The sequence below is a fragment of the Bactrocera oleae genome, chromosome 5 (assembly GCF_042242935.1).
Source record: "Bactrocera oleae isolate idBacOlea1 chromosome 5, idBacOlea1, whole genome shotgun sequence".
Taxonomy (NCBI): Eukaryota; Metazoa; Arthropoda; class Insecta; order Diptera; family Tephritidae; genus Bactrocera; species Bactrocera oleae.
Window position 1 is genome coordinate 8,006,123 of NC_091539.1, and position 25,230 is coordinate 8,031,352.

General features: G+C 29.8%; 3 protein-coding genes and 1 long non-coding RNA gene across 8 annotated transcripts in view; 1 reads left to right on the forward strand and 3 right to left on the reverse strand.

Moving 5' to 3' along the window:
• Positions 1 to 5,845: 5,845 nt before the first annotated feature.
• On the reverse strand, positions 5,846 to 7,529 carry LOC106621278 (protein YIPF1). The gene is made up of 4 exons (XM_014240059.3): positions 6,947 to 7,529; positions 6,671 to 6,871; positions 6,497 to 6,589; positions 5,846 to 6,424 (listed from the first exon to the last, which is right to left on the reverse strand). The coding sequence occupies exons 1-4, from the start codon at positions 7,409 to 7,411 to the stop codon at positions 6,122 to 6,124; spliced, it is 1,062 nt and encodes a 353-aa protein (XP_014095534.2). The 5' UTR covers positions 7,412 to 7,529; the 3' UTR covers positions 5,846 to 6,121.
• A 264-nt stretch (positions 7,530 to 7,793) lies between these two features.
• On the forward strand, positions 7,794 to 18,238 carry LOC138857494 (uncharacterized). 2 transcript variants are annotated; one of them, XR_011396615.1, is made up of 3 exons: positions 7,794 to 7,827; positions 11,067 to 11,325; positions 18,145 to 18,238. It is a non-coding gene; the product is annotated as an uncharacterized lncRNA (long non-coding RNA). The 2 variants fall into 2 exon arrangements; XR_011396616.1 differs by lacking the exon at positions 7,794 to 7,827 and adding an exon at positions 10,427 to 10,714.
• Positions 7,966 to 10,208, reverse strand: Cyp311a1 (Cytochrome P450 311a1). Its single transcript, XM_070110263.1, has 6 exons — positions 9,910 to 10,208; positions 9,520 to 9,714; positions 9,269 to 9,451; positions 9,134 to 9,203; positions 8,745 to 9,063; positions 7,966 to 8,673 (listed from the first exon to the last, which is right to left on the reverse strand). Exons 1-6 carry the CDS (start codon positions 10,061 to 10,063, stop codon positions 8,086 to 8,088), a joined length of 1,509 nt encoding a protein of 502 aa, XP_069966364.1. The 5' UTR covers positions 10,064 to 10,208; the 3' UTR covers positions 7,966 to 8,085.
• csw (protein tyrosine phosphatase non-receptor type corkscrew) overlaps positions 18,226 to 25,230 on the reverse strand; it is a 54,245-nt gene continuing 47,240 nt past the window's right edge. For 3 of the 4 annotated variants that reach the window (XM_070110262.1, XM_070110261.1, XM_036376896.2), the window contains 7 exons: positions 25,035 to 25,152; positions 24,267 to 24,818; positions 23,029 to 23,303; positions 22,868 to 22,958; positions 22,610 to 22,799; positions 21,339 to 21,772; positions 18,226 to 21,279 (listed from right to left, as the gene is read on the reverse strand). In XM_070110262.1, the coding sequence (XP_069966363.1) occupies positions 21,161 to 21,279; positions 21,339 to 21,772; positions 22,610 to 22,799; positions 22,868 to 22,958; positions 23,029 to 23,303; positions 24,267 to 24,818; positions 25,035 to 25,152 (1,779 nt within the window). In that variant the 3' untranslated portion in view covers positions 18,226 to 21,160. Of the gene's footprint in view, positions 21,280 to 21,330; positions 21,773 to 22,609; positions 22,800 to 22,867; positions 22,959 to 23,028; positions 23,304 to 24,266; positions 24,819 to 25,034; positions 25,153 to 25,230 lie in introns of all 4 variants that reach the window. The other variant, XM_036376897.2, reaches the window with a different exon arrangement.

Genomic DNA, 25,230 nt, shown 5'->3' on the forward strand with positions numbered 1-25,230 from the left:
ATACTATGACTGTTCGCACCACAGTCAAATCTACGTAAAACGAACAGATTCGGATTTTTATCGAGCCCTTACTGTTGTTGTTGTAGCGGCAGAATATATCCCAGAGGTACTTTGGAGGAATGCTCCCTGGCTGAATGTCCTTGGTCGTATTAAAACCGAATCCTTTTGGTTACGACTATCGTGGCCTTTACTCTATCTATCTGCCTCGAGCAATCTTACATCATTTTGGAGGCCAACGGTTTGGGTTGTTAATTCGATAGCAGCATAGTTTCCGTGAAAATGCTGCCGTCAGAAAAGTATTTGCTTAGGATACTAAGAAAACTGGAGACGTCTGCGAAAGGCATAACTATAACCCTTCCTCGCTCTCAGCTGTAATTACAATTCAAATGCAGTTTAGCTATCAACGAAATTGCTATGCAGTGACCGAGTTCCAAGATTTACTGATTTGAGGGAAAAAGTCACTTAAAGATCCACCTGCGACCAGCGAGACAACTAAGCGATGAGCAGACAGCAGTAAGAGCTCAAATTTTTTCTCTTAACAGCTGGATTCGGAGATCGGTGAATTATTTTCACAACTCTATCAATAAAAACGGAGTAAAACTCCCTACTATGACATCTCGGTCCTTAAGCAGTCACCAAAAGATTCGGAGGGACACCAGGAATAATCTATTATTACTACCGCATCGTCTTTCGTCGATTTCCTTTCCTTCTAACCATTTCCCTAATACACTTTTCTTTTCTTCGGTGATTTTACAAGCGGCTCACAACCTAACCAGATCTCTTTGATCTAGTAAGCTCGCTCTAAATGTATGTAAGTATCACACAGCTGACGAAGGTGAATAAACACAATCCGCAAAACTCATGGTGTAAAGACTATACTAATGAGTAATAGAACAGTTGCACAGCTTTACATACATTTCCTATGAGTATGTTTAATGTACATATATTGTATATAAATATATCAAAGGGCCTAGCCAGTTTCGATAACTGAAGTTTGGTAATTCATAGAGCTGAAAATATTGAAGGTTTTGTTTGATACTTCTCTAATCGCTGGTAAACATAATAAATATCTTAAATGAGGTTAGGTACGACACAATACAATAAATTTCGGAGATATGTGCAAATTTTCAGCACAATATCTGAGTTCCGAGCATCTTCTAAAGCTATTATCTATTATCGCATTAACTTTTCTACTACGCGCTCCTCCTGTTTAGCTCCGACTGAGCTAAGCTCTTCGATTAATGTTATAGTGGATTCTTTATACAATTTCATTGCATTTTCGACTCCGTAACAAGTGCGAGTTGAAGAATTCAGCAATTTAGTAGCATTTCCGCTTAACCCTGTATGCCCACACCACCATAACAGCTTGTAGACTAAAGAATTTTCCATGCATGCATAAGCGAGCGCAAAAGCAGAAGCAGAAGTATTTATGCCCGCAAGAAAATTTCGTATGCAAATCAAAGGGACTCACACATCCAAACATGAAGAGCATAAAGGTAGGCGAGGATACTTCGTCAAATTACCTAGAAAAAAATGGGGTGTAAATACAAAATGAAGTAAGGACTACAAGCAAAATGATTTACTGCGTAAAAGAGTGCTAAATTGAGTACTTAATTAACAGTGATACACGTACTTATGGTAAATATGCGTGATCATTGTGAGTTATGTGTGCATAATCACTTATTTAGAAAAAATATTTTATGTGAGTAGTTAAAAACATGAGAAAGGAAGGCTGAGTTGTTAGGAAATTGTATAGATTTAATTGCCGACTTGAGCATATTTAAAAAATTACAAATATCACAGGCTTATGATTAATGTTGTGCTTTTGAATTTGTTTTTTTTTTTTGACATTCTGATTTTTTTTTTAAACTTTTTATATATTATTTTTAATTTTTCGAAATTTTTTTAACTTTAAAACCTTTTTTAGATAATTTTTTTTTTTAATTTTCTTCTTTTTTTAATTTTACATTATTTTTTTTAAATAATTACATTAATTTTTTATAAATAATTTTTTATATTTTTACAGTTGTAAATCACATATGCATATACATATATATATTTTTTTTTAATTTTTAAATTTTTTATTAAAAAACAAATTTTTTAATAAAATTTAATTTTTTTTTGTAATTGTAATTTTTATATTATTGTAATTTTTTTATATTTTTCCAGTTGTCAATTACGTATGAACATACATGCAACTGCATCCAAGCTTTTTGTTTACGCACATTAAACATCTGGCCACACTACATCAAATGCATTGTTTATATTGTTGACATTTGCAATGCTTGGACAGCTGGCAGGCAATTTTTCTCAGCGCACATGTTTTTTTCATTATTATTAAAAAATAAACTAAGCAACAAAACTAGAAAGCAAGCAGCATAAAAACAACAGCATGCATATTTTAAATAAACAGAAATAAAAAGAAAAAACAATAGAGCGTACCAAATGGACCAACGATGTGGGTAAGTCAGCAGTGAGGATGCGCTGGCTCAAAAGGCCGTAAGTGGCACGCATTGATTGCATGGCAAACGGAAACCGGGAAACGGCCTGCGGCAATAGAATCGAAATTAAAAGCAGCCTGGCTACATTGGGCGTGGCAGTGGTGGTGGTAGTGGTCACAGCAATAACAAAGCGACGGAAATGCAAATGTTGGGCAAGCAACAACAAAAAGTGCAATTACAAAAACAAGAATAAAAGATATTTTAGAAACTTTTACACAAGCAATGCGCCACCCACTGCTGCAACTTGCAAGCGCGCATTGCAGGATTTATAGCGTAAACTTGCGTAAGTATATGTGTGTGTACGCGCTACTGATAGACGAAGTTTTATTATGCTTGATAAGCCTGTCTTGTAATTTTGTGGCATGCAAAAGGGATGAGTTCTGCATACCAAACAAGGGTGAAGCAGGCAAATATGTATATATGTATGTATGCATCTATGTATGAATATATGTATGTATCTAGGCATGTATATATGTACGTAGCTGCCAAAAACGTAACAGCAATCATATGTAGCAGCGCAAAAGCACAGTTAAATGTAGCTGCAACGCAACGCGCATTTGCATATGCAAAACAGTTGCGGCAGCAAGGCGTGGAGGGAATAAAAACTAGCTATAAAAAAGGCGCAGCTTTCACAAAGCAACATTTGCTCAAACCAGCAACAACACCAACACTACCACCATGCCGCACAAGAGCAACGGCAAACACCCAGCAGCGGCATTAACTTTCATAGCAACGCTGGCAACTGCTGCACCGCTGTAACCACCACTGGCAATGGCGCGTGTCAGCGGTCCATCAACTTGCTGCTGCTCCTGCCTTCGCCATTCATTTGTCAAGTTGTAAAATTTTCTAAAGTTTCAATGCTTTTTATCACATAGCCAACAACAAACTCTAGTTGGCATGGCGCGTCAACCGCCTGGGCGGCAAGCGTCTGCTGTGCCAGTTGGCAGCGCGTAGCTTTAAAGCCTTCTTGCCGCAGTAGTCGCCTCACTCTCAGTTAGTTGGCAGGGTTTTCTTGCTCGGCAACCGTTTTGCTTGCTGCAAGCTGCTGTGCGCCTGGTAGAATTTGTAATTTGAATAATTTGTGTTGCTGCTGCCGATGTGCTGAGCAAAAAAATTAGCTTATAAATAAATGAGCGTATGCTGCTTGCTTGTTGGTTTGCCTGCCTGGCTGGCGGACTGCGGTTGGCGCTTGTGGTGGCGTTCGTGCGTGTATTTGGTGTAGCTTTTTTCTCCTACGTTTTCTTTTTGCTTTTAAATGATTGAGTTTTGAAATGTAAAGCGTAAGGAGCAATGATAGACTATTGTGATATGAAAGTTTCTTCTTCTTCTCCTTGAGCAGGATAGGGCCGTAGCAAAAGTTTTCCATTGATTGCGATCATTTGATAGGGCTTTCAGTTCGCTGTAAGTGTTCCACATTGACTCAAGTTCGTTTTTAAGTTGTTGTTGTTGTTAAATCTCCGTTACCCGAGCGTAGCTTTTTTATATCAGTCAAAGGGTAGTACTGAGTTTATGCTCATTTTCAAGCAGAAAGATTTTCTATATCGATATGTGGCGGATTTGTTTTAAGTCCAATGACTGTCATCACAAAATACATTTGAATTTCAGTTATTTATGTAATTTCAAACGTTATGATAATTCGCCGCTAGTATTCAAGACAGTTACCATTGGTTTTTGTTCACAGGTCGTAACGAACTTATATCAGAAGAAGGACTGCAATAGATCGATTGGCTGATTTGCCGAATATACTTGTATATCAAGCCATATGTTGCAAGGGTCTGTGCTCATTTTTTCGGTCAGTCTTTTGCTATCTGGCGGTATTAATGTCGATATTCATGGACTTTTAAGCTGTATAACTAAGATCCGTTTTTTGTTTTTGTGATTATTATTTCGAAGACACGGCCCACAAAGTATTACCGCGCGGTCAATCTACTGAGCTAAGGCGGTACTAATGTCGATATTGATGGGCTTTGTGACCCTATATGTTACTGTTAGTGTCGAAAACGTCTTGGAAAGATACAAAGTCTTATTTTAGAGCTGTGATAAACACGAACTGCGCTTTAAATACTCTGCCTCTGAGATATACATACATATGTATGTATATTCGCGAAGGAGATTTATTTTTACACAGTTCGCTATTTATAGTTTTTACTATTAATTTTATTTATTTTTTTAATTTTTTTATTTTTCTAAAATTTTTTTCTATTTTTTATTTTTTTCAATTTTTTTTTTTTAGTTTAATTTTTTTTTATTTTTTTATTTTTTTATTTTAATTTTTTTATATATGTATATACGTACTATTTTTTCATTATTATTATAATATTTTTTTTTTAAATCAGTAAATTTTTTTTTTTAATTTCAATAATTTCTATTTTGTAACTCCATAAATTCATTAACTGTTCCACTGTACCTACCAACCGTAACCGTGTCCGCAATAACCCGAGCAAGTTTTCATTTTCACACCAAATTTTAATCAGCCAAGTAGAAACGTGTTTCAACCCCGTTGCGGATCAACTAAAAACAATAACAACAATACCCTTCGGCACAAACAAAAGCGCTTTTCTAGCAAGTGAACGCTTTTTCCAATCAATGTCAACAAAATTTGCTGCTGCTCAGTAGGATGCGCTTGCACTCGTCAACAACAAAAACAAAGCCAACGGGGAAAGCACAAAATGGGAAAGGTGAAAGAAGGAAAAGTCAAACACGTGCAACGAAAGGGCTGCGCATGCGTAGCACAACATTTTTACGAAGGGTTGTTAACTTAAAAAGAAAAAGGTGCTGCAAGAAAAAAACAACAATAATAAAAAACTGAGCTATTTAAGTTGCGGTGTGCGCTTATGGATTTAGGGTTGATTTGGAAGACTTTTATTGTGTCGCACTTTAATGTGACTATTGTAAATTTGCAACAACGAAAGCAGCACAATGCAAACTAGTTTCGTTGCACTACATTACAAAAACAAAGTATTTAAAATTTAAATTAAACTTTTCTTTGTTGTCAATGCCAATGTAATGAAAAACAGTTGCTAGGAAAACCGTTTTCCATACGTTACTTTCGAAGTTGCAAGCTACAAGTAACGCGAAAGTGTTCGTCGTTTGTGGAAATTAAAAAAAAATGAGTTGAAGTAAGGCGAATGGACACGTGCAATGACACGCGTTGTGTAAATGAATGAATGAATATGTAAATTAAAATGAATTCAGGTTACACATATGATGCTACATTATGCCGCTTAACTTAATTAGATAAAATTTTAAAGGTAAAAACACATAAGCGCATTAACAAAGAAAAGCTAAGCTAAATACTACACTTAAATACTTATATACAACAGATTCAAAGTGATTAACGAATATTTAATATTTTTATTTATTTTTATGCGCATTTATTTAACCACAACTTGGCATAGCATACAATTTAAATTAATATTAAGTAATTGCAATGGAATATGTTGGCATGTAAATAATTATATGGTAATAACAATAGTTTTTTAATTCCTATATATCATAACTAAAGTTGAAAGTGCCAATTTGCCAGAGTAGCAAATCATAAATTAACAATTTCTAAACCAATTTTACATAAAAGTTCTTACATTACTAAGAAAAACGTGTTTTATTTAAGTAATATTTACTCAACGTGTGCCATTAAGTGGTACAATATTACCGGCAACGGCTGGCAGTGTGACTACATGTTTCACAGCTACTGTAACCGCCTCCAAGGCGGCAGGCACCGGCACATTTGCTACCACATTGCTGGGCACATGAAAGAAATACAACATAAAACCAGCAGCGAGTAGAAAATGCGCAGCTAGTATGCCGATTATGAGGAATAGCGACAACTTAGAGTTACGTAGCGCTGGAGTAAGCACAAAAATCAACACGGAGCCGGAGAGTAGAGCGGCGGTAATAACTAGTAGCCATTGTAGCAAGCTAATCTGTAGCGCAAGAGATGAAAAAAACAATAAAATTTAGTTCTTAAATAGTTGCTGTAGATGTGTATAACTCACCTGTATAACCCACAATACGGAGACGGGTATGTAAATAAATAACGAATAGCCGTAAATGCACATTAGCGATAAGAGAGAGGGCGAATAGTCGGCCTGTCGAAGCAAAGGATTATAAAGAACAATAAACATGCATACATATTAACATTATTTAAAGAGAAACGCTTGTGCACTTACGCTTTCAGTCTCCACATCATCGGTAATCGGTTTGAGACTATACTTAAAGAGCGCCCACAAGGCGATGGGGAAAAGATTGGCATAAATGAAAATACAAGTGGCGGCATAGGAGACTAAGTGGAAATTATAACGCCAGTGATAGTTGTCATTGGCATGCTGTAAATAACTTGCAATATTGCCACTTATGGCAATCGAAAAAATCTGCGCAATTTTTCCATAGGATACAAATATAAGAAAATAAACAAATATATCGAAAGAAAACCACAAGTTACTTACCAGCGTTACTGTAATCCAAAACGGACCGTACAAATCAGGATTTTGGCCAATGCTCGAACGCAAGTAGTTGCCACCAGCTCGCTTTGGTATCATAGAATTAGCAATACGCTCGATCACCACATATGTGTCCACATTAAAGAATTGCTGATAGTATTCAAGCGTTAGAAATGACACCTTATTGCTAGTGCCAGTATCAACGCCGCCACCAGCGTCGCCACCGCCTGCTGCGGCATTATTCATATTTCCAGCACCACCTGCGCTGTTGCTACCACTTAAAATGCCTGCTGAATTGCTCATGTCATAAATCAAATCGTTGAGTGCATTACTGCCGCGCGTTGCACCTGCAGCAGAACCGCTAGAATGGGTTGGTGAGTTGACATTTATTTGTGCCGGTGGGCTGCTCATGCTGGGTGTGCTATTGTAATCACGAAACTGTAGCAGATCATCTGCACCACTAGATTGCATTTTTAATCACACAAATATCTTATGAAAGGCGTAAATGGTATAAATATTATTTTATTTGCCAACGACACGTAAATTACAAACAGAAAACTTTGTTGTTTGCTGAACTACGTTGACGAATCATATGATGTTGCGTTGCCAACCACTTTGCGTATACTGTTTATAAATATAGGGTTGCACGCGTTAGGCAAAAATATTTATCTTTAAAAAAAACATGTAAAATTTTTCTTTAATTTTATTTATTATATATAAAAAATATTTTATGCAAGTTTTTATTGTTTACTAAAAATCCAATTTATGTGGCTCAAAAGTTTACACAAGTTTTTACTTAAAATAATCGATAACGGAACGTTAAGTGTGCTATCGAGAAATTTGTCATTGACAACTTAATTTTTAAATCGGCTGACAGCAAATTTACTGTTAAGTTTTAGAAATAATTTATAATTACAAAATTTAACGATATAAAAAATTTGGTTATTAAATAAACTATTTTGCAAAATATCTTGTTGCTGGTTTTGTACGTTTTAAAAATATTTTTTTTTGCAAGATGTAAAACATTATTTATGCTTACGCTGTGCCGTCGTGTGCTTTATTCAAACTCTAACTAATAGTTACGTAGCCATACACTTTATTCAAACTCTAATTAAAAATTAACAATATTTTAACCTTCACATCGTCTACTCAGTAATTTTTACTCTTTGCCTGAATATTAAATTGAAACCGTGCAGAGACTTCAGCACCATTTGGGACTGCAACACTAACTCTTCATGTGGATCACGCAATTTAACTTCAAAATTGCGTAAAATCTGCACCGTTAACATTTTCATAATTAGTAATGCATAATTACGACCTATACAAATGTGTGGTCCACCCGAGAACGGCAGATAGACATATGGCGGCAAGGTCTCTTTCTGTGCTTGCGCAAAACGCAACGGCTGAAACTCCTCCGGCTTATCGAAATATTGCGCATCATGTGCAAGTCCATACAGGTCAATCCAAAGTGTTATGCCAGCACAGTAGCGCCGACCACCGATCATCGTATCGCCGGTAGTCTGTCGTCCCGTGAGTGGCACTACAGTATAGTAACGTAATACTTCTTTGATGAAAAGATCCAAATATGTCAAACGATTGAGTATGTCAACTGTGAGTGCAGCACCAACGAAAACCTGCTCTTCAATTTCTGTCACCAATTTATGCTGTACCGCCGGATATTTACCTAAACTGTAGAGCACAAAACACATGGCTGCTGTGGTGGTGTCAACACCCTGTATAATACGAGGATATTTAATACAACCGTAAGCATTTTTGTGGTTTCAGTTGCAGGCCAGTTACTCACCGCAAACACAAACGTATTCACTTCATTGCAAATTTCGTTGCATGTCAACGCTTTCCCCGCTATTTGTGTGGTTAGCAGTGTGTCCAATAACGTGCGACGCAGCTTGCGTATGCCTTCCGCCGGTGGTGCTGTAGAAGTGCCAGAAACCAGCGACTTCTGCTGTTTAAGCGCCTCGACACGCTCATCAATCACAATCCCCATCAGCTGATGTATCACTGCAACAGAGGCGCTCAGCTCGCGATACATATTTGTGCGTTGAAATATGAAATCTAGCGCCAATAGTGGGTTCGTCATGCGTTTGAAGAGCAATTCACTGGTTCTGTGGCATTTCAAAGACATTTTGTGTTTAACAAAGGGGAAATTTGAAAATATTCTCACAAATTACCGACTTGTGAAAGGCGTGCGCATAGCGATTATGTGGATCAGTGAGTGAGTTCAATTGTTTGCCCATAGAGGTTTCTAAATTTAACAAAGCGGCATGTTCTAAAAATATTTACGAATATTAATTAGTTTAATTCCCCTACCTACAATCGCATCCAGCACACAAGCGAAGAGATAATGGCTTACTTCGACTGAGCTGCCCTCAGTGGCAAGCAGTTTTCGCACTAACTCCTCACCATGCTGCGCTATCACGGGCGCGAAAGTGTTTAGTATATTTGCATTAAAAGCGGGGCTTAGTGCGCGTCGATGTGTTTCCCACTGTTTGCCTAGAGCAAGTGATTAAAAGAAATTTCTATATTATTTTCGAATTTATTTCATAACTTTTCCAGCTTACCATGACTTATCAGCAACCCATTACCTATCAATATGCTTAGTTGGTGGAATGCCACCGGTCTCGTTAGTGTCGGTTCATTCAAAGCTTCACGCGTTTCCGCTGGACTATGCAAAAAGACCCACAACTCAGGCCCGAGCCATAAACGATAGGTTTCACCGTATTTAACACGAAACTCAGCGACGCTTTTAAATAAAGCTGTGCGAGTAAATTTAGAAAGCTTAAAAAATTATTATTTTTTTTAACTTATTTTATTATTTTCTTTTTTTTAATATTTTTTTAAATTAAAAAAAATTTATTTATTATAATTAATTTTTTTAAATTTATAAATATATAAACCGATTCGAGGCATATCTTCTGCCTTTTAAGAACAAAATTATTTAAAACACTCACATTCTGGCTTCAATTTACTGATCATTTGCACATTACCGACCAACGGTAGGGCCCATGGTCCGCGTATGCGTCTACCGACAGTAAAAACCGTCCACTTAGCATGTATAAAATAACATGCCGCACAGGTTAAAAATATAATTAGCACCAAGGACATGTTTTAAGTTACTTATGGATGTAATTTTTTATTGTATATACATAAATTTAAATATTATTTTTATTGAATTAATATTTTATCATTTAAAAAGTTTTTTTTTTATATTTATTTTTTAGTTTAAATATTTATAGTTATATTTATTTTAATTTTATTTTAAAACTACATATATAGTTTATGTTTTTTGTTTTCAATAAATAAATTTTATTTTTTTAATTATAGTTATAGTTATATTTATTTTAATTTTATTTTTATTTATATATGTAGTTTTTATTTTATAATCTAAATTTAATTTTAATTATTTTTATTACATTTATTTATTTTATTTTATTTTTTTTTTAACTTCGTTAATAAGTTTGTATTTGTTTTCCTTTTTCTTTTTTGTTTCCTTTAAATACTTTTCTCTCCAATTCAAATTGAATTTGTTTACTGTTTAATTACCGTTTTTACACGTTTACTTTTGTATTTACTCACACACACACACATGTAGACTTAAATAATATCTCAGTATGTTTCTAACTTTTTTTCTTCTTTAATCCAATCAGTTGGAGTGGCAATAAAGATTTACGTGTGCTCCGAGCGATAAGCTTCGCTAGACTGACCGATTCAGCCGCAGAAAACGAATATTTGTTAAATATTGATATATGTTCACATGTATGTACATACAAACGCTTGTATGCACCAAAAAGCTACTTTTAATTAGTATTTGTGCATAAACCAGCATTTGTGTGTCTAAATGCAAAAAAAAAAAATTCAAAAAGATGAAACCCGGTTTTTGATATTTTTTCAACTTTTTGAATTTGTCCTAATCTCAAAATTTTTTGATTGAGAAACTAATTTATTATAAAATATTTTTTAATTTTTTTAACTGCCATTTTTTATATAACTTTCTTTAATTTTTTTTAATATATTATTTGTTAATTTTTAATAATTATTTTTTTTAATAATTTTTGTGTTTTTATTTATTTTTTCCTTTGTATATATTTTTTTGTCAACTACTACACAGCGTAACAGCAATCATAAACCAATCACTACAATTGACGCCACAACAATTTATTTATTGAGACAATGGCACGTCCAAGACAATAAAGAAAAATCGCTGACAGCTTGGTTTGGACTACTGTACATAGACTAATTGATTACGCAGAGATAAACAGCAATGAAAATATATTTCTTAATTAGACGGTATGTATTTATAGCCATTGTAGGGTAACCGCTTGCAGTGTATGGTTTTAAATACACAAAATAAACGAGACCAAAAAAAGGCAAGAAAATTTCAAATTATCAATTTCATGCCCGCCTTCAATATTATATTTTTTCAATAAAAAGTGGATAATGATTGATTCACAGAGAAAGTACAATAATACAGACGCGACTAAGCTACTACGTTATTTTTTTATATTTGTTTTTTAATTCGTTTTAATTTTCTAAAAATCGGGAAGATATTGGTTTCACCCCATTTTGCAAAAATTGAGTTCTCAACAGATCTCGACGTTCTGAGGGTCGAGAAAGCTTCCCCGAACATTTCTACGATGATGTCCGTATGTCTGTATGTATGTGTGGATGTATGTGTGTGTGTGTGTGGATGTATGTGACCCTCTTATAACTATTAAACTGCTCAACCGATTTGAACAAACTAAACGGCATTCCAAAGGGTTTCATTGCACTTGAATTTCGTGTAAGTTTGGACCCAATCGGACCAGTAGATTTCGAGAAATCTCAAAAATAAAAATTTTGAAAAATCGACTTGACCGATCGACACCAAAAACTAATCAGTTCTAAACATCGTTTGTCGCAAACCGGGTCGAAATCGGTTGATTTACTTGCTAGATATCGAAAACGAAAAATTTCGAAGAGCACAAAAGCAGTGAAAAAAGCGAAATTTGAACGTTAGCGTATGAAATTAGAGGGAAGTTGCAGGGATGGCCCTTGAGGCCAACCGTTTTCCACATTTTTTTAATTATATACATATTTTTTTTACATAAAAAGTTAAAAATTAAATTTTAATTAAAAAAAATATTTTTATTTTTAATATTTTTATTAATTAATTTTTTTTTTTTTTTTTTAGAAACCAAAAATTTAATTTAAATGTAATTTTGTTTTTATTTATTTTTTATTTCTTTTTACTTTTTTTAATTTATAAAGAAAATTTTAATTTAAGTTTTTAATTTTTAATTTACTAAAATTTTTTGTTATATTTTTTTAATGTTTTTAATTCTTTTTGATTTTTGTTAATTATTTTAATTTTATTTTTAATTCTTTTTGTAATTTCAAAAAAAATGTCTGTGTGTTTTAATTGTTTTTAATATTTTTAATTTTTATCCATTATTTTTTTTTGTTTTTTAATTTTTAAAAATAATTATTAATTTAATAATTTTTTTTTTAAATTTTTAGAACTATTTTTTTAGTTTCCTTTTTTTTATTTTTTTTATGTAATTTTTTTTTTTGAGTAAAAAAATTAAAAATTAAATATCATATGGCATGAAACCAACTAAAGTCCTCACAACTGTCGTTTCCCCGATTTTGTTGCAAAATATTAAATATTTTCATAAGTTTTATTTCTTTTATTTCTTCTTATTTGGCTCTTTTCTTTCTGTTTTTTTGGCTATCATTATAACATTACATATTTTTATTTTACACATAACCATTTGTTTTTTAGTATTTACATATATTTCTGATATTCTGTTTGATTTTAAAGCAAGTACGTACAGGGTACCAACTAGAGCACATTTAAAGCGTACGAATAAATGCTACAGTTAACAGCTGTCACATGTCATACATATGTATGTGTGTCAGCTCCAAATATGTAAACTGTAAATTTCATTCCTCACCTCTCAGCTGCCGGTTGTCAAATGACAAAATACATTAAAAAAGCCAGCACTGTTGTCGATTTTCGGCATCATTTTTGTTTTTTGATGCTGTCAGTGGTCAACTGCCAACTATCAACTGTCTAAATGTTGCTGTTTTCTTTTATTTCTGCTCAATTCAATTCATTTTGTTTAACTATTTTCATTTAAAAATAAATTTTACTGGTTTTCTTTCGCTTTTGATTTGTATATATTTTTTATCGTTTTATTTATATGTTTCTATATGCTTTCTTGTTTTGCAAATACTTTTTTAAATGATTTTTTTATTTTATTATGTTTTTGCCTTTTCTTATAACTGCTCGTTGGTTTTCGTTCACATTAAATACTTGGGTTTTAAATATTTTTCAATATTTGCTTTACATAGTTATAATACTTCGTTCATATATCTACATATTAAACATTATTATTTTATTATCTCTGCTTAAAAATCTGTATATTGTTTGAAGCTTCATTTTTAATATTTATAATATATACTTTTTTAACACTGTTTGTCGTAAATCATTCATAAATTCAATTCAATTTAACTCACTTGCTTTCGAATCTCTTCATAGTTGCGCATTCTCTCACTCTCTCCCTCTCTCTTTCGCTGTCATAAAAATTTTCCTTTCAACCATTTTCCTCTTTTTATCTAATTTTGTGTATTATCTTTCTTTCTTTCCAACTCTTCTTTGTATCTCTTTCACTCTCACACTCTGTTTTTGTTTGCACATTCTTAATTTATAAATTTTTAATAATGCTCTAACTGCTTAACTCTCTACTCTTTTCACATTCCACACTCTTTTTCTCTCTGTATATATAACTTTCGTTTCTCCTTTCCTTTTTATTCATTTGTTTAACATTTCTACATATTTGTTTCTTAAATTTTTTAATTATTCCGTAAAAAAAAGTTTCGCTCAAAGAAAAAAATCGCTCAGAGTAGCTTTTTAGGCTTGTTTTTGATTGTTGTTGTGAGTAGATCAGTTTACGGTAATATCTTCTGGAAATAATATATGTAAATATAAAAAAAGGGTAAAATAAAAAACGTTTAAAAAAATGTTTAATTGCTAAAAAAATAATAATATTTTAACAAAAAGTTTTATTAAAGGTTTAAAGGCTTTTCTGGAAATAAACACCAAAAATAAATTAAATATAATAAAATTAAAGCTACAAATAAATGTTCTACTGCTGAAAAAAATTTAAATGTAAACAAAAATTTTCATATGTAAAAAATATCAAATATAAAATATTAAGAAATGCAGATGAATTTAGAACAATATGAAGGAAAATTTAAAATAAAAATATTTATTACTACCCCGGAAAAAAATATAATATAATTTTATAAATCATATGCAAACTGGATTTAAAAAATTTTATGTTTTAAAAAAAATGATCACTTTCAACTGTGATAAAAAAGTAGTAAAAAAAAAAAATATTGAAAAAAATTGTCTATAAAATTACATTTATATTCAAATTTCATTTTTAAAATTCATTTATACTAAAGAAAAAATTTATATAAACAAATACAATATTAAAATGAAGCGCATTAAATAACAAAAAAGATATGAAAATTCCAAAATATATTTTCATAATTAAACATTAAAAGATTAAAAAAAAAGGTTTTTAAAAATAATAATAATATATAATATACATAGAAAAAAACTTAAATAAAAATTGATAGTACATAACTTACAAAAAAATACGAAAATTACAATATATAAAAATATTTATAATTTAAAAATTAAATATTCAAACAAATTTGATAAAAAAAATTAAAACAAACTTAATAATATAAAAATTTTGATTTGAAAATTAAAATATTCAAAAACAAGGAAAAAAGTTTTAAACAAATAATTATAAATAATAATATTTAAGATTAAAATAAGCAATATAAAAAAAAATTTAACTAAATAAAATTTAAGATTAAAATATTCAAAAAACAAAACGGAAAAAGTTTTAAAAAAAATTATAAGTAACAATACATATATAAAATTTATTAAAAAAAACTGAAATAAAAAATATAAAAAATTACAAAAAAAAGTTCCAAAAATTACAAAATATAAAATTTTTTATAGTTGAAGATTTAAATATACAAAAACAGAAAAAAGTTGTTTTAAAAAATAATAATACATAAAATTTATAAAAGAACAAAATAAGTAATATACATGTATGTATGTATGTACATATGTATATATATTAATAAAAATTATAAAAAAAGAAACCGAAATAAAAATTGAACTGCGTATTTTAGAAAAAAGATTCGTAAAATACAAAAATACTAAAAACAACTTGATGAAAATGCCAACAATAATAATAAACAATTGTTATTAGTTTAAATATGTTAATAAAAAATATTAAAAAGTAAAATAGTTTTTAATTACTAATTTTTCTTTATAAAAAAAAAACAAAATTTAATAAAAAAAAATATAAATTTAATAAAAAAAATATAAATTTAAAAAAAATTTTATTTGTTAAATTTTAAATTTTTTGTTTAAAAAACATTATTCAAAAAAATAATGATTAAAATTTAAGTGCGAAAGAAATTAAACTAACTTCAAAAAAAATATTAAAAAGTAAAATAATTTTTAATTATTAATTTTTCTATTATGAAAAAAAAAACAAAATTTAATCAAAAAATATAAGTTTAAAAAAAATGTATTTGTTAAATTTTTTATAAAAAAAAAAAATATTAAAAAAATAATAATTAAAATTTAAGTACGAAAGAAATTAAACTAACTTCAAACAAAACAAAGTAAAGAAAAATAATAGAAAAAAATAAATTCAAATAATCAGACGTTTAAACAAATTTCACTTTAATAATGCATACATATGCAAGCAGCTAAAACGCAACTGAATAAAAAATACAAACTACTTCGAAATTTCTTTTTTATTTATTTATTTCTCTTCATGCACTTATCAACTTATATAACTAAGTGTAAATATATGTATATGTGTTATTTTTAATTCGTTGAGAACCTAACTGTTTTATTATTATTCATTTTTCTTCTTTGCTATAACTACGGCTTAACGCAAAGCGAGAGACATACAAAACTTACAAAAACAAAATGTTTTAATACACGTTTAGTTTTTTCTTTCACACTCAATGCATAATTGTGTGGTGCGTTATTTTACAAAAATACAAAAATTCACAGTAATTATTTTAAAAATATATAAATATTTGCCATATATATTGTATGTTTGTATGTAAATGTGTGTATTTATATTTATTTGTATAGATGTTTGTTTTTTATAAATGTATGCATATTATTTTAGTTTATACATATGTATATGTATGTAACATGTGTGTGTGTGTGTGTGTGTGTGTAATGTAATAAATTGGTATATTTTTTATGTTCACATATACAGTTTGTATGCATGTATGTATTTGTATGTTTATTTACAAAGCTTTGTTCGGTTTTTATTTTTATTTTTGAAAAACTTAAATTTTTAAAATTAAAAAAAAATTTTTCTTAATTTCTAGAGCGCTAAAATATTTTATATTTTGCACAAGCGCGTCGCGTCATTGTGTTGATTTTTTTATTTAACTCACTTTTATTCACCATTTTTATATTTGGTGAAAAGCTTTTTTGACAAATAACAACTTTTTGTCTTCTCAACAATCTATATTTTTTAATTTAATTTGTATAAATTATTTTTAAAGATATAAATATACCTAATCTATTTATAAAAAACTAATTAAAAAAAAACCAGCATAATTTAAAATTAAATTTTGCAAAACTTATATTTATTTTTCTTTTTTTTTTTTTTTTTGGAAAATAATAGTGTGTATAAAAATAATTTATAAAACAAAAAACAATTAATTTATAAACAAGAAAACAATTTACAAGAAAAAAAATGGTTTATAAAAAAAAAAATAAAAAAAAATATATTATAAAAAAAATGTAATTTTTGTCAAACAAAATTTTTAAAATTTTTCTTTGAACTGTTTATTACTTTTTTGCTGTTTTTGTGGAAAGATCGGGACTCATAAAAATTTTATTTAATGAAAACAATATCTCAGAAGAAATTAGCAAAAATAAAGAAAAATTTAAAAATTTAGAAAATATATAATATTATATAAAAAAACTAAAAAAAAATAGAATAATAAAAAAAATGTAAAATCATGAAAATATATTTAAAAGTTATATTTTTAAATTATAAAAATTCTCTTTCTATTTTTAACAAAGGAAACAAAAAAAAATGAAATAACTTCTAATCTTTAAACTAATAATTTTTGAAAGTTTTAAAAAACATAGTTGTATTTTTTTTTTAATTTCAAGTAATCTATGTATTAATATTTTTAATTTTAATTAATTTTAAAATAGAAGAAAGGTTTTGTATTTTATTATTTAAAAAAGTTTGCTCAAAATTTAAACAAATAAAATTAAAAACATGTATTTCAAAGTTATAAAAAATCTCTTTCTGTTTATATAGAAATAATATATAAATCAATAAAATTTTTACAAATTTTTTTTATCAAATCTTTAATTTTATATCATTACTTTTTAAACATTTTGAAACAATTAATGGAAAAAAATTATTTTTATTTCCAAAATTTTATTTGTTTAAGCTTTTAGAAAACTTTTTATTTAAAAAAATTTTGTTTTCTTGCATTCTTAATTTTAACTAATTTTTTTTTTTAATTTTGAAACAGTAAATGGAAAAACAATAATTATTTTTAAAATTTTAGAAATTTTTTTCTTACAAATGTTTTGAAGCAGTAAATGAAAAAAAGTTTGTTTTTAAAATTTTTTGTGTAAATTTTTAGAAAACTTTTTTTCAAAAATTGTTTTTTAATTGTTGATTTATTCTTTATTTTTAGAGCCCGCTATTCCGCAAAAATTATAGACAAAAGTAATCCTTACAAACAAAATATGAATTTTATTTATTTTCTTTATTTTATAATTTATTTTTCATTTCTTCGAAATTAATACAATTTTTTTAAAATAAATTATAATATTTCTTTATTTGCTTTAAGCTTAAATATAAAAACTTATATACAAAAAATTAGAAAGCAACAATTATAAACAATTTTGGTTACAAAGAAAATACAAAATATATAAAAATAAAAATGGAAATAAACTATATTAATGTGACGAGAATTATAACAAAAAATTTTAAATAAGTATTCGAAATAACTAAATGCATCAAATTTTTAGGTTTACTACTTTTTAATTAAAAATTAAATACATATTTTTTTGCATTACTAAAAAAATTAAATTTAATTACTTTTTATTGCAGCTTTTGGTGCAAATAAAACTCAACACAAAAATACGCAGCAGATAACCGATAAAAAAATGTTAAATGTAAAACAGTTTAAAATTTTCGTTTAAAATTAGTAAATTTATTAAAAATAATTATTATAAATATATATATGTAATTACACAGCAATAATGATATTAAAATAACTATAACAATAATTTTAGCAATTTCCACAATTACAAAATACAAAAAATTAAATTTAAATTAAATATTTATATGTATTTATACAGTTACAGTGGTACAAATTAGCGGCTACTTTAGTTATTTAATGAAAACATAATTTTTCTTCTTTCGACAATGTAAAATATTTTTTGTGTGTATTTTTGTAAATAAAAAAATGTTTGCGTTGTTTTTGAATGTTTTAGTTTCCTCAGCAAAAATGGCAACTAGAAATCGTGAAAATTATTTTTTCAGCATTTTTTAGTATTTTCAGCAGAATTTTAGAGTTTATAAAATAAAAATAATAATAACAAAATAAATAATAAAACATTTAAAATCATTACTTTTTATATTATTTATGACAAAAATAATTTATAATTTAAATTTAATGCATTCTTATATTATTTTAATTGTAAACATTTTTGGCAAAAAAGGCGCAAATAACTATTTGTTTTTATTTTTTGTAACTGAACTTTTATATTACACTAAAATAATTTTTTTTAAATAAATATATAGTTTGTAATATTATGAAATTTACTATTTTATTTTTCTGATCGCAACATAATTTTTTTTTTTTCAAACATATTTTAAACTAAAAAAATATTTAAACATATATATTTAAAATAACAAAAATTATTTAAAATAAAAAAACTATTTAAAATTAAAAAAAAGTATTTAAAATAAAAACAAATAAATAAATTTTAAAATTAAAAGTAATAAAAACAAATTTTAATATAAAAAAATAAATTTTAATATTTTAATATAAAAATTAATTTTTTTTTTTAAACAAATTATAGTCTTCAATATACGACATTTACAATTTTATTTTTTCTGACCGAAACATAATTTTTTGTTTTCAAAAATATTGTAACGCAAACAAAAGTTATTTAAAATAACATGATTTAAAAATAAAAACAAAGTATTTAAAATAAAAAAAAAAAATTATTTAAAACAAAAAATATTATTTTAAATACAAAAAGTTATTCAAAATAAAAAATTTAATATAGAAAAAAAGTTTAAATTTAATAATAAAAAAATATTTTGTTATTCTAACAAAGAAATTAACACCATAAATTTAAAAATCACAGCTCAAAATATTTTCTTAAAGTAACTATGCGAACATGCTGTTAAAGCCAATTTAAAAAAATATAAAAATGCAAAACTTATTTAAATTTCAAATTTTATTGTTTTCTTTAAATTTTAATTACGTAATGTTGCATGGCAATTTATTTTGTATGTTTATAGTACACAGAAACTTCAGTCTCAGAAAAAAAAAATTATATGCGATATATATCATTTTTTCATTCACTTTACATTTTTGTACAATAAATTTTAGTTTTTTCTTACAAAACTCAAATTTCGTTGTTTAAAATTGCAGATATAACTTAAAATAATATTGCAAAAAATTTAAATTTTAAGTAAAAAAAAATGCCTCGTAATTTTTTATTTGAAATATTTAAAACAGAGAAAATAACTTATTTAGAAAGTTTCCAGTAACAATTTTTGTGAAAAAAATTCGCTAGAAATTTTTCTTTAAAATATTTAGCATAGTTCAAATAACTTTATTTTGAAAATATGTAGAAAACGATTTTTTTTTAGTGAAACATTAAACTTTTCATAAACAAAGTTTCAAATATTTTTACATAAAAAAATAATTTTCACGATTTCCGTTAACACACATTTAAGCTATTTTTTTTAACAATTTTTTAATATTTATTTAACATTTATTTTGCTTTGCAAATTATTTTGATGTTTCTGCAAAACTTGTTTTTGAACTCAACACTGATTTCATCAATATCTTTTACAATACAAGCAATATTTAAAATACATATTTTTTTTTTTGCTTAGGCTTGCCAATTTTTTATTTAATATTTATATTTTTGATTTTTTGAGTTTTGGTGACGCATTTCTTGCTAAGCTTAATGGTTTAATGGCTTTTTTATATTTTCTTTAATTTTTAATGCATCAATACAGATCACAATCAACGCTTTATCATATTTATATAAATTACTACTTTTTTTTTGTTTTTTAATCATAATTTTACGTTTGCTTTAACGCTGCGCTACTATGCAGCGATGCTATTACACAACTACAACTACAACAAAAATATAAAAAAACAGCAACAGCCACAGCAGCAACAAACTACGCTAGTACAATAACAACAATAACTATTATTATTACGGTTTTTCTCTTTAAAAAAAACGAAAACGAGCAAAGAAGTATGCATAAAGTGGGCGTGGTAGTGGGAGAAATGTTTGGGTTGGGTGAACAATTAAAAATAAATAAAATAACTGCAAAAAACTACGAATTTAACGAATAGCAATCGGCGCTTGGCAGATTGTTAACAAGCGCTGAAAATATTTGGAAATTAATAGAAAAAAAAATAATTTAAACTCAAATAAAAATAAAGTAAAAATATGCCAAAAAGCAAAAAAAAAAGCAACGAAGTAGTAATATTACAAAGCCCTTAAAGGGTTAATAGAACAATCTAAACAAACTACGTTTAACGGTTTATATAAAAATAGTTTTCCGCACTTTTCGGCGCATATTTGAAGTATAAAAAATAATTCGAGTGTAAACCGGCAAAAGTGTGGCATATTTTTTGCAAAATCGTGGAGTTGCCACTACAACACGTGGTACGCATGCGTCAACAGACTTTTTGTTTTTACTTTTTATGCTTTGTAGTCCTGCCTTAGGCGCGACGCGTACAATTGAAAGCACGGCAGCATTTGAAGCCACATTCCCATGCGTGTTAGCGTGAAAGAGGGGAAGAAGAAAAATTTCTAACAGAGACATTTGGTTTGGCGGCTACGCTATGCTTTTAAAACCTTAACTGTCATGTATAGCTAGTGCGCGGCGGTGTCGGCGGCGCTGACTGTTGTCGTTGCTGTTGTTGTTGCTGCTGCTGAGCGCTGCCTGTGCGCATGCTCATGTCTTTGGGAATGTTTTCGTTGGCTGTAAAGCGATGGGAGTCAACGATTTGAAAATACTAAGCCGTGTGAATACCTGCTTACCTGCCGCAGCAGCACTGCCGCCGCTCGCATTCGGCGTGGTTGCCATAGCGGCTGTTGGCTGCTGCTGCGGTTGCATAACGCTTTGTTGTTGTTGTTGTTGCTGCATACTGCTATCGCCCACTTTCGTCGCCAATGCCATACCGCCGAGCGCACTGGCCGGCATTGGTGGCAGCGGCGCTTGTTTGCTTTTCATTGCTAACGGTGGTGGAGCTGCTGTCACTGTGCCGTACAACTGCGCCGATTTGTTGGCGGTTGAAGTGCCAACGCCAGTGCTGGCATAATGATTCATGCTCTCTGCGGCGTTGCTGGGCGCATTGCTGTTAATGCTGATGCTGCTGCTGGCCACTGATTGGTTTTTACTTGCTAAACTTACGCTAGAAATTGCTGATGGTAGCGGAGATCTTTGTGTGTCACTGCTGCTTTCGCCTGTGTACCTGCAGAGCGGCGGGAGAGTGCGTTAATTAACATTAATTACGGGATTTTGAAGGCATGCAGTGTGAAAATTGCATATTCAGCGCGTTTAAATGTTGCTGAATTGGTTATTTTATGTGAAAGCTATGCCGAAACTGCAGTGTTTTTAATCTCTTTAATAAAACAACAACTATTGAATATCTAATGCAACGAATTCCACAGCGAAATTCAACGTATTTTGCGAAGGTAAATTATTTCAATTGGCATTATAGGACTTAAACACATTTACTTAAATAATTGCATATGCTTTTTAAGATTAAAAAATTAAGTATTTATAAAAATATGAATTCAGCGCTCAAATATGTTATTCAGCTTTGCTGAAAAAATGCTGATTTGTATTATATTTTTATGTAGTATACTTTCGCGCTTAGAAAAACTCTTTGAATTAAGAAAAATATTTAAATTCATAATAAATCGGGATACAGCACATGTAGCGATGCGTTAGACCAATTTATAATAAATTTTAACTGTTAAATATTATTGAACTTTTCCATACTTGTATTCATATGTGTAGCACATAATACTAGTGTATACAACTTAAATTCAGCATAGCTGTAGAATACATATCAGAGCTGAATATCAACTTTTGGCGTAATAAAAAACTTTAGCATTAAACTTACAGTTTGTAACAACTGCAATTGCTATTCAGCACTGCTCAATTGTCACATTTGGTTTTAACTCGTAGGAAAAAACCCAATGCTACATACAAACTACTAATCACTTAATGTATTTTAAAAGTCAATTTGCAAATTGGTGTTTTATCACGACTAGCGTTTGGTTGACTGAATGCGGGTACTCACTTTATATTTGTATATTCACGTCCGACTTGTAAGCTTTGCTCTTCGGCACGTTTGCGTTGTATTAGCGTTTGTATGTAATGCTGCACAGCATAATAAACAAATTTATATTGTGCTTCAGTTTGTACTAAACCAGAACGTTGGGAGCGTAACATTTGTATTGTGCGCTGTATATCGATTTCGGTGCCCAGACCTGTAGGTAACGGTAACGGAAACAATTAAAATACACTGCATATTCAGCAGCTGCTGTGCAGAACTTACCGTATCTATCGATTTGATCGAGAATCATATCAATCACAATGAAAGTGCCCGTGCGTCCAATGCCCGCTGAGCAATGTACACAAATTGGACCCTAAAAATATTAAATAATAATTAAATAAGCATAAAAAAAATAAAAAAAAAACAGGATTAGCTTCACTTACCGGATTCTCGCCTGTCATCGTTATTTGGCTCTGCCTAGAATTAACGTCTTGCAGGAAATTCAGCACACAACCCGGATCCGTGGGCACACCATGATCGGGCCACACTTGAAAGTGATAGTGATAGATACGGCGGTCAGGCTTATCACGCCAAGAGAATAGAAATTCACGCAGCGTATAATCATTTGTTTTGTTTTCTGTGAGGCATTGTATTTTCGCTGGACCGAATTGTCGACATTGGCCCTCATCCGGCCAGTATTTGGCACATTTACTGCGGTCTTCAAGAAAAAATAATGAAATTGTTAGTTGTAAATTACATGAAATTTGTGAGTTAAAGTGCGCTGAATTGAATATTTATAAAACTGGCTAAGCTAAAAATCTGTGTGTGTCAAAAATAAATATTATAAATAAGTAAATTGCGCGCTGAATTGAAATTAACTGCTTATTTTGGCGCCAAAACTTGTATTACTGCTTTAAAATACGCATAAATAGTCAATATATGTATAAACTCTTATACAAATCCTCTGAATTGAATCCACTTTGTTATTATAAATTTAGGCTCAAAAATAATTGCTGTCCTCTTTTTAATGGTTGCGCTGAATAACATTGAAAATGACTGATGACTTTTAAATGGCTTGCCAATTGTAGCATATGAAAATAGTTTAACAAATATTCAATAAAGTATTAGGCTGAATAGCTTTAATTAAGAGTAAATGTAATTTTTATCGGCACAATTTTTCTTAATATTAATTTTAGTAAATAATATTATGTTTAATAAGCTTAATAAGTTTTAAAAATGCTACTAAATTTATTATTTACGAATACAGCAAGCTTTGCCTGAGCTTAAGTACTATAAAACTTATACTTCATTGCGCTGAATATGGAAAATTTCTCACAAATTCAGCTGAAATACTCTACCAAAATTATGTTTCAATCTTTGATATTGGCAGAATTAGCGCTGAATACACACAGTTTCAAACTAATTGCGCTGAATCAAATATTTTAACAGATGCAGCAAGCTTTTTCTCAGCTTAAATACTATAAAATGTATATTTCATTGCGCTGAATACGATTAATACGCAACAAATTTAGCTGAATTACTCTACCACAAAAAAAATATTTGCAAATTTAGACATTTCCCTTAAAAAATACTGCGCTAAATACGTAATTCATCAGTCTAAAATCGCTGAATTAAATATCACAAATTCTGATTAGCAATCAAACTTCATTCACACACTTACTTCTCTCAATCTCTTTGGTTGTCATCACAATCACGCGCGTATTCTCCTGCCAGATCATGTTCCAGAAATCGACAATCGTGGTCTGCAAGCAACCCTGCGTCGCAATGTACACCTTGAACATGTCACGCTCCGCCAACTCATTGTTGCTCTTCTTCAACAAACCACCCGCACTGGAAGTCACACGCGAACTGCAACTAGCAGTGCTGTAAGCGGTCGCCGAAGAGGCCGACGAATCACTGCGCTTATGCTTATTAATCGTATCCGATTTTTTATTACACGTTATACAATTACTCAGCGGTAGCACAGACGTTTTGACGGCACACTGCACACATGTCTTGTTCAGCTTCTGACAGTTGGTACAGTGCTTCTGTATTTGGGCGGCGGTGCAAGCGGGACAAGAGGCCACCATGCCAGTGGCATTCAAACTCTCGGACGATGAGCTCATGCTATTCAAATCGCCATCGGTGGGTAGGCGAATATAATTCGCATTTATATATTCAGCGCCAGGCACACTTTTGTCCACATCCAGTAGTTTAACGCGGGTATGATCATCTACAGTCGGCGACAGCGGGTGTGCGAGCGAGAGCGGAAAGAAATATGAAAAATTATTAATTTCAAAAAAAAAAAAAAAAACATCGACATGCAAAGTTAAGGCGAGTGGAAATAAAAATAAGCATTTTCGCACGTGCGAACCATACACGCTGCAGGCGAGTGCATGCATGTATGTGATACTTATAAATCAATGTTGGTGTGTGTTTTTTGACTTACAGGGCAGTATATTGCGATAGCGATTCTTGCTGCGATTCTCCGGCTTGTAGCCTTCAATGCGACAAAACATATTGCGATTGTCTTGCTGCAGCGATTCGAATTCCTCCCAAAAGCCGCCCTTAAAAGGGAAAACATATAATTAGTAAATTGTAAAGGTTACTCATACGCCATGTGGCGTTTTTTTTTTTAATGTACT

Bases quoted from the DNA above. Each gene is read 5' to 3' on its own strand.
- LOC106621278 (XM_014240059.3), bottom strand. From the start codon at position 7,411: ATGCAATCTAGTGGTGCAGATGATCTGCTACAGTTTCGTGATTACAAT. The intron at 6,872-6,946 runs GTAAGTAACTTG...AAAATTGCGCAG, and splicing joins TTTGGATTACAGTAACGCTG to ATTTTTTCGATTGCCATAAG. The intron at 6,590-6,670 runs GTAAGTGCACAA...TTGCTTCGACAG, and splicing joins ATGATGTGGAGACTGAAAGC to GCCGACTATTCGCCCTCTCT.
- Cyp311a1 (XM_070110263.1), bottom strand. From the start codon at position 10,063: ATGTCCTTGGTGCTAATTATATTTTTAACCTGTGCGGCATGTTATTTT. The intron at 9,715-9,909 runs GTGAGTGTTTTA...TTACTCGCACAG, and splicing joins CAGTAAATTGAAGCCAGAAT to CTTTATTTAAAAGCGTCGCT. The intron at 9,064-9,133 runs GTCGGTAATTTG...GAAATGCCACAG, and splicing joins TATGCGCACGCCTTTCACAA to AACCAGTGAATTGCTCTTCA.